This window comes from Spea bombifrons, chromosome 4 (assembly GCF_027358695.1).
Source record: "Spea bombifrons isolate aSpeBom1 chromosome 4, aSpeBom1.2.pri, whole genome shotgun sequence".
NCBI lineage: Eukaryota > Metazoa > Chordata > Amphibia > Anura > Pelobatidae > Spea > Spea bombifrons.
The window spans coordinates 69391706-69406402 of record NC_071090.1 but is presented as its reverse complement, the minus strand read 5'-3'; the positions used below and the strand labels follow the sequence as shown (position 1 = coordinate 69406402).

Sequence of the window (14697 nt, the reverse complement as noted above, 5' to 3'; positions counted from 1 at the left end):
TTTTACCATCCAGAAAATAACTGTCCATTTGAAAACTAAATGTGTGAATTAATTATCTTAGTTTCCCATATCAAATCAGAATGTGTCTCACACAAAATAAATTACTTAACATTCCAAATAAGTATCTGTCAATACATACGTTAAGCCATGAAGTTCAACTAACCTTAGCTACATCTTCTCTGGATACAGATGGGTTGAATACTTTATCAGCCAAGAATCTCAGGGCTTCTCCAGTCTTGGTGTTACCTCCTTTATATTCAATGTTTTGGAGAGCCAGTAAAACTTCTTGTGTGGTTTCATAGTCAGATAGCTCAATACTCATCCTGGAAAGAGACAGAAGTGAGTTATTATTATTTGTAGGCTATTATGTTGCTGGTACTGAGTCCTTATGTGAATTTGTTTTCGACTTCTTCTGTGTCAAAGGTTTTTGGCTATGGGCAAAAGTAGCCAGTCAATAGGCAGACATCTTCCAAAGTCTGACTCCTACCCTATTTCATTGTTTGGTATATAGGTGTTATTATATATACCTGCAATGTTAGCAAAAGATCACACAGAATCTATGTCATAGAACTATAATGTAGAGATAATGTAGAGATAGAGTTTGAAAAATATATTATGACTCAGAGAAGAGGTCTCGCTTAATAACTTGAATGTAGTTCTACAAACCAAAGGCTCCCTCAAAAAAAGCTTTCAGTCTTTTTGCTTCAGAAGAAACCCGTCTAGCCTTTCCTCAGGAAGAAAAATCATTCAAATCCAGTCAACTGTAATTAATGTTACTTGGGATTGTTCTTATTTATTATATTTTCTATATTGTCTAAATGTATGGTGGCAAGATGTTAGCTATAATTCAGTGAAATATGAATTGTAATTGTTACTACTGACCAGTTAGGAGCATTATCTAAATCCAGTACTAAAACACTCATAGCTGTAAGGTTGTAACATTAATTAACCAACCAACATAAAAACACAGATATTCAGAACAAAAAGTCCCACCTTGTTAAATCTCCATAAGGTGCAACACCAAAACGTAATCCCTCCTTTCCAAGCACCTGGGTGTTTAGAAATGATGATATTACACTCCTGATGAAGTCTTTGATTATCTGAAAATTGGCTTCTCCAACACTCCATGACTCATCCACCAAAAATAAGATATCAGCTGCCTCTGCTGAAGTGCACACTGAGCAAAAAAACAACATTTAGCACACAACTTAACAACATTGGTCATCAAAAAAACAGTTTACTGTAGATCAATAGAGGGGATCTCCAAGAATCACAGGACCATCTACTGTGAATTGCAGATTCACCCTGTCGAACTGTAAATAGGCATTAATTCCAGTGTTAAAACATCTGCAAGTAAATTGTGTGTCTTCAAGTGGATATTCACAATGCTCATTTGGATGGGCTGTATGTTTGTGACATTGGTACTTTGATCCTATGGCAAATAGCAGATTTTAGCATTATACAAAACCAATACTTATCAAACGTTTAATTGTGTGTCTTTTGTCATAATATTTTCCTTTCACTGTTCAACTATGTTGACTTTTATTTACTTTTTTTTTACTTGGGCAATGAGACATAGATACTTTAAAAAACATTATATTCTACTGCTCCCTGTAGGACTAACGGGCAATTATCAGTGATCAGTCAACAATAGAAAGCAAAGTATTAGCCCTAAACATACATCATAATTATCAAATTTATTTGGGTATTGTAAAAATAACCTTTACCTACTTAAAAAAATGTGAATTGTTGAAGTGGCACTTAAGTGTAGCTGGCAAAGACAGATCAAGCAACAGAGTACAAAATATTCCTCCATATGCCTGCATTTTGTGGAGTTCCCCTTTCTCCTCTTCACATGACAACCTCATGTAGATTGAAAGCATAATTGAAAGCGAGCACCCCATTCCCATTAGGAGGGTAAGACAACTGATACATGTTCTTGTGAGTAGTACTTCAAAAGAATCCTAGTATAGTGACAAGGGTAGCTTTTTATCACGTATAACCCATTACAAATTGATCAGAAAATACAAATTGATCCCATAAATGTAATAACCTACCTTCTGGTTGGGACCAAACTGGGCATTCTGCCATAAGACATGTAAGAATGAGAATTCTCAGGTATACCAGTAGATTCATATTTGTTTATTCTTTCAATGGCCTTCGAACCTTGTAAACTTAATTAAGAATCTACAAGGGAGAGAGAAGCAAATGATCACCAACTCAAAAATAATATACGGTAAATAACTGGATAAATAGATTAAATACTGAAGTTAATCAATTATGCAGCCTAGTTTGACCTCATTTACTAACTAGTAAATACATAGTTTAATTTGATACATTATAATATCTTTAATCGCTATAGCACATACACCCTTAGTTACTACATTTCATCCACCTTTAGACATTTGAAAGTGGGATAGTCACATGCATAGAGGGAAGGAGACAAGTTCTGGTGTGCTCTGGTTTCAAATTTTTGATCCAATACATTGTCTTTTATGTGTTTTATTTGGAATTCTACAGTAGGCTGCTAGATTATCTAGCATAACATGTACTTAAGGCAGCATTTGTACCACAATCTAATAGTTGTGCACAGTTTATTGATTTTCAATACAGCCCTTTTTGGTGAGTGTATGTTGGTTATTGTGTGCTTTTTAGCATCTCGTCTGCAAAAATATAGTTGACCTTTTCATTACTGGGCCATTTGGTTGTCTTCCTCACCCCCGTGTTGAATTTTGCCACCCCTCCTCTGCTAGTGCACATTGTATCATGACCAGGATTAAACCCAATGTCTGGCATGACAAAAACATAGAACTTTGTGAAGTGCTGCATGCTCCAGAACTCTGCCCCCCCTTAAAAGTTCCTCACATCTGTTGTCCTGACTATATCTCCTCATCCACACTTATTTAGTCCCTCTTCTTACCTGATGATCTTTGTCTTCTGTTCTAATCTCTACCTCACATACTTGTATAGAAGACTTCTCAAGAGCTGCCCCTTCCCTTTGGAATTCCCTACCTCAGTTTTAGACTATTCCCTGTTCTCTTGTCCTTCAAAACGTCTTCAAATTCTGTGAAGCCTATAAATTGCCAGGTTAACTCCTCTCTTTCACCTACCACATGCTCACCTTTCCTAATCGCAATCCCACTGTGGAGTGCCTCCCACCACACCCTATTAATATGATCGCTATATAAATCAATACCTTATCATAATTGGAAAGGATCTATGTAAATATATTTTCACAGAACCACTGTATTTTGAATCAATTTAAATATGACATGCAGTTACATTCTTCATTACAAATCCATTGTTTGCCATCGCTTAATAATCTCACATCCCCAGAAGAGGGTGTATGGCATATTCTGTATGAAGAAAGCATTTCATTTAGTCATTTAGTCATAAATGCATAATTTCACACAAAGGAAAATTTATGAAATTGAGTATGGATTTTAAAAGACATGTTTAAAACTTTGCTCTTTATACCAGTAAGGAAATTGAACAAAAATGCATTTTGCTGTTACAGTTAACTGCCATGTAATTGGTAGGCACTATGATCTGAGTTATCATAATTTCAGGCTATTACACTGCATATTGTAGGAATTGCTTACCACATTTAATAAAGCATGCTCATTTTTCAAAAAATAGAAATTATTATTTCAACTTTCCAGTTGGAAAGCACCACAGAGATTCTTGCTGTCAGTGGTTCTGCCATTGGGGTCAGTTTCACAGAAGCGCCACTAGGTCAGCAATGTCACCACGCGATCAGGGTTGACCTCCATCCTGTATCCCACCAGATTCGATGGATCCTCCCCAAGCAGTAGTATCCTCAGACATGTCCCACTCCTCTGCTGCTCTTGATCTTTTCAACAACAGTGGCTGGCTGTGGTCTCGCACACATGTCACGCACAAAATGGGTGTGATTGAATGTCCTGAACGGAGTGACATCGCTCCATTCGAATTTTGTCGCCAAATACAAATTTGCCGCCTTTTCTTGTCCTGTGCCCTATAAAAACCTCAGACACTCACTGATATTGACCACCCTTTACTCTGGCTACCTGACTACAGCTTGTCTCGACTATCCTATGTGTGCACATTTCTGAGTTTGTCCATGATCTCGGAGGACCATCAGAAAGTCCCACAGCTGCTTGAATCCAAAAGGTCCAACCCGAGGGGGAACCTGTTGGAGGGCTAAAAACTCTTTTGAGACCAACAGGCTTCCTCATGTGGGGACACAATATCCTACTCTGTACCAGAGTCTCCCCTGATATGCTGAGCATGACAGTCAGTTGTACTCAACAGCAAACATAAGTTGAATGATTGATTGATGTAATTTTTTATTACGCAACTATTTATTACCATATAATAATGATTATTTTACTGGCCCATCCTAACTGATACCTTAATTTTTCTAGGTTGAGTGTTTAGTATATTAATGTGCTTTTGTTGCCTGTGTGTGAAAAGTGTATCCCAGCATTTTGTGACCCTGCACCATGTGCAAAGAAGACAGGATCCATGCAATAGGAATGTGTGTGGTACACTCTAGTGTAGAGTAAGAGTGGGTTAAGTATTCTGTCTCCCTTTTTTGTATTGATTTATTTATAGCCAGGGCTGTCCTAGGGCAGCACCCCCACACCTACTTCTGCACCCACCATCCAACCTGAGCACCAGAGTATGAAGCCATATCCCGATGATGCACTTGAAAGGATATGTGGCATTGGGTACAGTGTGCTACTGAGGCTGTACCAGCTCAGAACTATTCTCCAAAGCATTAATGGGCAGTTTGGATAAATCAGGGAACTTCCTTGTAACCAGCACATTGAGCAGCTTCACACTAGTAAACATGTAACAAAGAAATAAGTGGAAGCTGAAATTATTCTCATTATATTGGAATGTTGCACTTGGCTTTGAACTTTCATACCTAGTAACATATAAGCAGCACTCATTAATGAGAGTGCATGTCTCTACCAAACGGTGACTGATTTACTTTGATTGTTTAGAAAAAAAGGCAACTTCAATGCAACTGCTTGCACTGCACAACCTCAAATATTTTTTATATGTTTATACTCTCAGAAGCTCAGAAAAATAACAGCCAAGTTTAATAATTTAATTAAGGACATACTTGCCTTCTCTATATCAAAGTGTTATACTTCTGTCAAGTTGTGAAAGAGTTAAACTACTATACCATATGCATTTTATATATGCCATATGCTCATAATTTTGTTCCCTCCCATGTACAAGTCCCCCCTCATTATTAGCCTATTTTAAAATCAGATCATATTTTATTGGTTACCTGCACACATGGACCTCAGTCATGTAATGGAATTTAGTTTATAAGGGAATGCTATACATAATACAATTACTTGTTTTAAGATCTCTGCAGGGTTTTTCGTATGGAATAAAACTTGAACATTAAATTAACATACCATCATGTATCATAAAACTCCTTTAAAACACTCTTATATAATGATTGCAGTCCTGTGCCAGATGTTAAACCATTCTATAACCATGACCTGGTCTGTTCATTTCTCACTTAATTAAGTAATTGTAAGATTAACTGCTCACTGACCTTGTATATCTGCCACCTTCATAAATGGGATGTTCAATTTCTGTCATTCTGTCATTTTATGATAGTTCTGCAGTTAAACGTTGTAGCGAGATTTAGTTAAGAGACTCTATGAGCCCAGACCCAGACTTTCTATACTAAGCAGTGCTTGGCTAATACCGCTTATCTATTTTACTGCTTATCATCTTCATAAAGACACCAGTGGAGGCATACATCTTGAGTTGGACTCACAAATATAATAATATAACTACAATATAATACTCCAAAACCTCTCATGCTGCTCTTTGTAATAGAAAGTTCCACTCACTCCAATGGGTATCACCCATGTATCTTTAAAGTTCAGATTCTGAGACTTGAGATGACTTACTTGACACTAACCTGGAGATCGTTTGGCTATCACACCAAATCCTGCAATGTTTGTTAACTGAAATGCTTGCTTATATCTAGTTGTCAAATTCATTTTGACTATCCTGTGATGCCCGTTGTAGGGCCTATCGATAAAAAGCTGTGTTATGTAGCTGAATACCTGTTTTTGCAGAACAATGAGTTATATGGTATTGTCTTTTTTCTTTTTACAGATCTGAAAACCAAAAATGGATTTTATGTTCATTTGGGACTTGTACCTTTTAAAATTAAGTGATGTATAAATATATATAAATATTTGTTCATACAGTATAGGAATCCAAACATGCATGAGATACCTCCCAAGCTTCATCCCCCTGGCTCCCGTGGGTAGAAGTTGGGACTTATGCAATTGCCCAGAAGTCTAATGGGCATACGTAATATATATTTCATATCAATCAGCTGTTAGGTTAGTTGGTTTATTAGTATTAATGTATGAAAACATACATCTACATGCTTCTTTTTCTATTAAAATTCTTCATCCAGTCTAACGATAGATGAAAGAAAGAAAAGTTCAAATAAAGACAGAAGAATACATGATAAATAGCCAGGCAGACTTAATATGAGTCTTGTGTAAAATGCTCCATAATAACTATGTTGTCATACTATTGGAATGCACTTTGCCTTTATTATCAGTAAAACAGTAAAACACCTGACAAAAGCTGGTTTCCAAACTTTCTGGTATGTTTATTCAAAGACTCATAGAGTTCCACTATATAATTACTAAAGATGCAAACTTTGAAGCCATGAAAGGAAAAGAAGAAAAGAGAAAAATCAAAAAGATCTTTTTTGTTGTTTTTTTCCCCTTACGATATTTTGGAAGAGGAAGAAATTAACACTATGTTGCTAAAAACACTGCATATTTAAGTAATAAGGGGTTACTTTTCCATAGCTAACCCAAAACACTAAGTACATGTAATGTAAATACAAAACTCACCAAACCAAGAGTTTGCAGATATGTTGCACATGTTAATTGCCTGACCTCACTATGCATCATGAAAGGCCAATTCCTGTGAGTTTCTAGTGTAGGACTCAAGCTATGGGTGGGCTGGCTTGAAGGTCATGGGGGAAATTGCCCCCTGGGTTGCCCCAGATTCATCAAACAGGGCTGGTGTGGTCATGGAGGCAAGAGAGCAGTGGGATCACATAACACAACATTATCATGAACAATAGTATGCCAGCTTGCACACTGTGTAAGCAGCTAAAAAAAGACTTCTAGCCAGGTAAGAATGAGAGGCGTGTATGTTTTTAGTGTGAGTGTGCATGTTTTAGTGTGAGAGTGTGAAGCAGAGGGGGGAGAGGGGTAGATAGTGACAAGAGAGGTAGAGGGGGTAGATAGTGACAAGGGAGGGAGAGGGAGTAGATAGTGAGAAAGGGGGGAGAGGGGGTACATAGTGAGAAAGAGGATAGTAAGAATATTGAAATAAAGAGTGAGAATGAGTGAGAGAATTAATTACTGTGTGGATGAATTATCTGAATAAGGGAGATAATTAACGAATTTGTGAGAATGCATTCATGAATATGTGTAAATGATTTGTGTGAATGAGTGAGAGAATAAATTATTGTGTGAATGAATTATGTGAATGAAAGTGGGAATTCGTGAGTGACTGTAAAAGTGTTTGTGTGCATCATAGATGTATAAGTGATTTCTGGAAAGGCAAAGATGGCAAAAGCAGGGTGTTTGAGCCTTGGAGACCAAGATGGCACAGGGTGTTTATGGGACAAAGATGGCATAGGACAGGCTGTTTGACCCATGCTGGGCTGTTTGGGGACAAAGATGGCACGTTTCTTTGTGTGTGTAATTTGGGTGCTAGTCAGGTTCTACGTGGGCAGTGTGGACGCAAGGCTTTAGGGTTTGCAACATGTGATCTATGCCTGTAATTTAGGGGGGTTTATCTATACCTTTAATGCTGAGTTTTTATGTGAATTCCAATTGATCTATACCTTCAAAGCTGGGTTTGTGTGTTATTCTGTTGATCCATATGCTATGTTTCCACACATTATTTGTGTATACCTGCAAATACAGGGTTTGTATGTCTTATTCAGTTGATCAATACCTACAGTGCTGTTTCCATGTGTTTATTTGATCTATACATTCAGTGCTGAGTTTACATGTGATTTCCAGTTGATATGTGCAATGCTAGACTTGTGTGTTCTGTTGATCTATACCCGCAATGCTATGTTTCCATACATTATTATTGTATACCTGCAAATACAGGTGCCTTCAGTGCAGAGTTCACATGTGAATTTCAATTGATCTATATATGTAAAGCTGGGTATGTGCGTTAATGTGTTGATCTATACCTGCTATGCTATATTTCCATACATTATTTATGTATACCTGCAAATATAAGGTTTGTATGCCTTATTCAGTTGATCTATACATGCAAGTGCTGTTTTATGTGTTGTTTATTTGATCTATACCTATTTTTTGGTGCGGGAGCGGAGGGAGAGATTGCATGCTAGAGAGTGTGGAGCGGGGCCCAAGGAAATGCTTGCATAGGGTCCAATTTTTTCAATATAAAATGTGTTGGCAGCAGGGTCTAATATTTATATATATATATTGGCAGCAGGGGCTAATATTTTTATATATATATATATTGGCAGCAGGGTCTAATATTTATATATATTGGCAGCAGGGGCTGATATTTATATATATATATTGGCAGCAGGGACTGATATTTATATATATATTGACAGCAGGGGCTAATATTTATATATCGGCAGCAGGGTCTAATATTAATATATATCGGCAGCAGAGTCTAATATTAATATATATCGGCAGCAGGGGCTAATATTAAAGCCAGTTTAGCTGTTATTTTGAAATCATATTTCAATCATAGTCTTTACTTCAAAGAAATAAGTACATATTATGTAGTTAAAAATGCACGTCTAACATAGATATATATATATATATATATATATATATATATATATATATATATACATATACACCTGTGTGTGTGATCTCATGCACTTCATAGTGTGTCCCTGAATGGCAGAAATAAAATGTCACCCAAGTACAGACCCATTTGCACATGTTAAAACAACAGTATTGCTCGCACAGCCAGCTCTGAACATCAAGTACACTTTTGTGTTCATGTTTGAACATGAAATGTGTTTCATAGATATTAGCAATATGAAAATCCATACAGTAAATTGTTTACACTTTGTAAGGGCTATTAGAACACCATTTTCTGGGAAATGGCAATTACACCATTTTCATCAAATCATCCTCCACCTTGTAAGAATGTTTTTTCATTTTTATAGGGACATTGTATTTGCTTAACATGGTAATTCAGAGTTCCCAGGACAAATCATGAATGAAGCAACATTTTGCTTCATTCGTCATCTGAATGATGTTTCTTATGCGGCATTTAGTTATACAAAGTGATAAATGTGGTACAGAGGGTAGAACAGCACCTTTAAATAAAAGTGATCTTTAGTTTTAAGTAAACTACCTGTTTTCAGTTCTACACAAATCTACAACGCTTTATTAGGGACATATGTTTAGAGATTCTATCAGTTTCCCTTGGGCTCTGTATATTAATCTGGGAAGTTGTGAAATATGTGATTCTTAAATTACACAGTACATATTTTAAATAATAGTGTATTTCTCTTAAAAATATATATAGAGAGAGAGATCAATAAATAGATAGGACATCAAACATTAACCACACAAAAATAAAGAAACAGAAGAAGAAATGATAATGTGTGTACGATAAGAGTAAAAATTGAGCAGGCAACATGGTGGTCTACAGCCATGTTTGATGTAAGAGTAAGAAGGCAAAAAACATTAGTTGCGCCAAAGCACACACTGAGAATAAAATTCCCTGGTTAACACAAAAAGGTGCTAAATCTTTTTTAGATATATATATAAGTGAAAAGTGGATAAGCAAACAAGGAATTATTAGATTATAGACAAATGGAGGGAGTAACATAAATGAGGATAAAGATCTACCCGACTGCCTAAATAAAGACTTTAGCTCAGTTTTTACAGAAGAAGGTGAAGGGAAGGGACCTCAATTAAAAAGAAGAAACAGTGAAGCGTGTAAAGCATGTTTGTTTACAGAGGAAAACGTTCTACTTCAACTCTCCAAAGTAAAAAAAGATATATCCAAAGTTAGCTTTGAAAAAACTAATCTTTCAGACTTACTTAACCAGTCACTGTTAACAAGAGTAGTTCCAGATGACTGGCAACTGGCAGTTGTGGTACTACTTAACCAAAAAGGGTAAACATTTATGGTAAAACAAGCCATATGGCAAGTGATTGAAGTACATTAGAATGGTCGAGAGTGTGGCAGCTGCAATTTAATGATGATAAATGTCAAATAATGTACTTGGGATGTAAGAATTTAAAGGCAAAATATAGCATTGGGAGCACTGTTTGTTTATTGGCAACAGGAGAGCAGAACTAATTATTTCAGAGGAGTAAAAAGTAAGCAGTGAATGTAATAAAGCGCCAGAAGAAGCAAGCAGAGTGCTGGGTTGTATAGCTAGAGACATTATTAGGTGAAAGAGAGAGGTGGTTCTGCCACCTTACAGGTTTCTGGTCAGACGTTACCTAGAGTATTGTGTAGAGTTCTGGAGACACCACATCTAGAAGGATATTGGAAAGAGTTCAGAGGAGGGCTACTAAAATGGTATATGGTTTGCAGGAAAGACTACGGGATTTCAATATCTATAGCTTGGATTAGAGAAGAGAGAGGTGAAATAGAAACAGTTAAATACTTAACGAGATTTAACAAAGTACAGTAGGGGAGTTTATTTCAAAGGAAGGGAAACATTAGAACAAGAGGCTATAGTCAAAAGCTGGAGGGTCAGAGGTTTACCGAGAGGGTAGTAGATGAATGTGAGGGAATTTAAACATGAATGGTATAGCCATCAAGCTATCCTGAATCTAAGGCAAGACCAAGGACTGATTAAGGTCGCTACGTCAGGAAAAAGGGCAGACTAGATGGTCTGAATAGTTCTTATCTCCGCTGAAGTCCTATGTTGCCAGGTATGGTTTATCTGCTAGCCTACAATCCACAGTCAGCCAATCTAACACTGGTTGGGGATTATTGGTATTATAATCCAGCTAATTCTTAACTCCAGCCGTTGCAAAACAGTCACTGCTTTTCCCTTTACATCTAAAAAACATATGCATGTAATGGGAAAAACATGTCCCATAATGTTAATCTCATGCATTAACAACCAAACACGCAGGGATCTTCATCAGAGCAAAACTAGCAGCCTTATGGACCCAACATATAATCTTAGCAATAGAGTCCATGGGGTGCCTGTTGAAAAGGAAATAAATAAAAGGAACTGCAATGCACAATTAAGGCCCTCATTGCCTTAAAATCATTGGTAATCATCCCATGTGTGTATTTAAAATAAGGGTGGACTTATCCCTCACAGTTGCTTTTACTGAATAGCTAACAATGTCCATGTGTGCTTTTCAATAGGCATTGAACTAAAAAAGATGAATGAAATATGCCCAAGAACATTTTGGCACATACCCACCTTGTATATGAAAAGAACAATGGCATATTATCTGTAAAAATCACTTACTTACTTTATAGGAAGGTGGCGTTCCAAGTCTAATAAGTAAGAGAATAGAGAGGAGAAATGAAAGGAGTAGAAAAACTCTCATTAATGTTGACGGTCCCACTTAATATAACAATGGACACATATGTATGTATGTATGTATGTATGTACACACACACACTTACATACAATATAAACTAATGCCTGCTGTGCATGTCTTTAAAGTATTACATAACTACATTATATGACTTCTAGGCAGAAATTAAGACAGAATGTGGCCTTAAAAATGATTACCAAAGCACCACCTGTATGTCATAAAACAAAACTAAAAACAGTTTTTATCACACCCTACACATTGTTTCAATTAAAACACATATGCCCGGAACTAAGCCTTTAATAACTTTAAATTATAGCTCTGAGGTTCAAAAAAAATTGGGCTCTTTAAGACAGCATTCATGTTTCTGAGTACACTAATAAAACGCCATATCTCATACAGAGACCTATAAACGCAATACAATCTGGCCACGTCCATGCATCTGTTATTTAGTGCCATACTAACATGCCTTATCTCCTGTGTTCAAATACATTTTACCTGCCTTTCAATGTATTAACTTTCGTTATATGAACAATATTTCAGTTAGTATGCCCAGATTCTCCTTCATGTATAAGTATAACATAATGTATGCCATATTAAACATTGATATTATGTCTCAACTAGTTATCACGCTAGAAAGCCCATGCGTAAAAGTGTCATTTTCCCACTATATATAAAACAACAAAGGTTTGACAGAGGCATTCATGGAAATTGCCATGAAATAGCCCACAAAAATGATTTAATTAAGTGCAACAGATATAATTTGTAAAAACACAATCAAAATATCAATTCAGATGAAGACCTTAATGTTAAATACAACACACAAAAGACACCTAAAATAAAATGATGTACACAATAAACAATTTCTTCTGATGTAGGGAGTTTCAGCCCTTTGACATGATTTCAGAAAGAAATGTTCAATCTCCTGAAGACAGACTGTGACATCTCTCATATTGATTGAGCAAAAGGATAATCAATAACAGAAGATTCGAAGCCAACATTTCTCCATATGAAAAGAGCTAGAGAAACTCAAGCGCACGATCCCCTTTAGTCAGATGACCACTGAAATGAAAATAAGGCTACTGAACAAATAACTTGCTCTTTGGCTTATACTCATGAAAGTCCACCCTGTTTTGTCCAACCATATAATGCTACTTCTTGCAACAAGTGTGTTCACATTCTCCATCTTATCACGTTGCCAAATATATTCCTTCTATATGAAAAATCAAATGTACCATGTATATGTACGCTGCCAGGCCCGGACTGACCATCTGGCCGACAGAGCCACACACTCACCCGATCTGCCAAACGTAACGTGCAGCCATTCATTGCCAGCCGCCTCATCATCACCAGTCTGGCCCTATACACTACCAACTTATTCACTTAGCTAACACATAATTTGATTTAATAACCCTAAACATTAAAGCACCAAGAAGGATCAGTAAGAAAAGGGCATACAGTGTATCATTAGCCCTTTTGAACCTACCATTAGTCCTTTTGAACTCATCTAACCCTGTGTTTAATTATATCACCATAAAAGAGAACCAGGGTATGAAAGATCAATATGCACATACATGTAGCCAACACTCCACTTACCAGGTTGATGTTTTCATTGGTCAGTTGGTTGGATTTCTACTTGAATTACATACCAATAGCTCAGAATAATGTGAATGTACATAGTTCACAATAAATCCATCATATATTTGAAAGCATCCAATCCAAAAAGAGAATGGAGTCAATCGAGTGTTGGTTTTAAAATCAGATCACAATTCTTATTCTGCATGAGGAATGGAAGAGACAGAACAGACAATGTCCTTTAACTAGGGCTTTAAATCTGCTAGGCCTTAAAATGTGCTTTTATGTTAAGCTCTGCTTATGTGTGGAAGGAAACCATATGTCCTTACAGAACCTGGATCTGTGGGCCAGATCTGCTATGTTCTTGAAGAAATTAACAGTGGGGTCATCTGTACATTATCTAGGTATATCTGCCCATAATTCTAAAAAGGTCTGATGTGTGCCATGTGTGTTATCCTTAAATGACAGTGAATCAAATACAAATTTTACGGCAAAAGTACCTCAAAAAGTTATCCCATCTTAACATTCTTCAGCATTATTCCAGTAACTAAACATCAATTAAACACCTCAAAAACGTATATCAAAAGGGGACTGGGATGGCCCTACGTAATGCATTTATTAATGCATGGTTTGGGCTCTTCGTAATGCTTAGTCAAGTCAGTGAGCGGATATGTGATGCGATTTTCTTTTTTAAAATCGAATTCATCAGATAATTGAGGATGAATGTTCAATTCGTGAAAAACATAGCACCGTGACAGCAATTAAGATCTGAATTCTGTATTTCTCAATTATACAAAATACAAATGATGTGTCACCTGGACCTCTTAAAAGTAAGCCTGCTGCAGTCACATGGATGGGCAATAAAGCAAAAAAGTTGCTAATCTGTGTGGCGCTGGAACTGTTAATAATCTTTGGTTTTGATGATTAGGGATATCAATCATGTGTTGGGGCGTGCAAAAAAAAAAATTCAAACCTGCAGGTCATATCACATTGCAATGAGAAATCAGCATTTAGCCACGTAGTATCAGCATAAGTTAAAATGTTTATTGCTTTAGCTCTTTAGAGTGAAAAATAAACTCATATGTTACAAACTATATAATATATAAATACAAATTCTTTAATCTTACCTGAAAAACTCAGAAACATAGTTAACTGGGTGGAAAAAAATTGGTTGATGGCTTGGTTCTTCATGTAAGATTAGGTGACACTTTTGATAAATGGTTTATAATCCCCTCCTAATTGCAGGTTGCATCTTCAGAATAAATCCAGCAGTTTTAAGGATTTCTGGAGTGTTGGCTTTGGCTGGAGTGAAAGTGAAGGATTGACTGTAGAAAGGTTATGAACGGAGAGGAGGAGTTGAATCCTCCCTCGGTTCACACAGCCCTGCCTGGCCTGGGGATGGATCTTCCCCTTCTGTGCATGGACCACTACCTCACACTTCCATGGAATGCGTGAGACAAAAAAATGTCCCTTCTGGGCAAAAATAACTGCAATCAGGAATGTCAGAAACAGATCAGTGATAGCAGATCGGCTTATA

At 36.6% G+C, this 14697-nt stretch overlaps 1 protein-coding gene across 1 annotated transcript in view; it reads right to left on the bottom strand.

Moving 5' to 3' along the window:
- LOC128491389 (collagen alpha-1(VII) chain-like) overlaps nt 1–14460 on the bottom strand; it is a 118786-nt gene extending 104326 nt beyond the window's left edge. The window contains exons 1-4 of the mRNA XM_053463713.1: nt 14288–14460; nt 2058–2187; nt 994–1177; nt 164–323 (exon numbers count right to left, since the gene is read on the bottom strand). Of these exons, the coding sequence (XP_053319688.1) occupies nt 164–323; nt 994–1177; nt 2058–2136 (423 nt within the window). The 5' untranslated portion in view covers nt 2137–2187; nt 14288–14460. The remainder of the gene's footprint in view (nt 1–163; nt 324–993; nt 1178–2057; nt 2188–14287) is intronic.
- Between the last annotated feature and the right edge of the window lie 237 nt (nt 14461–14697).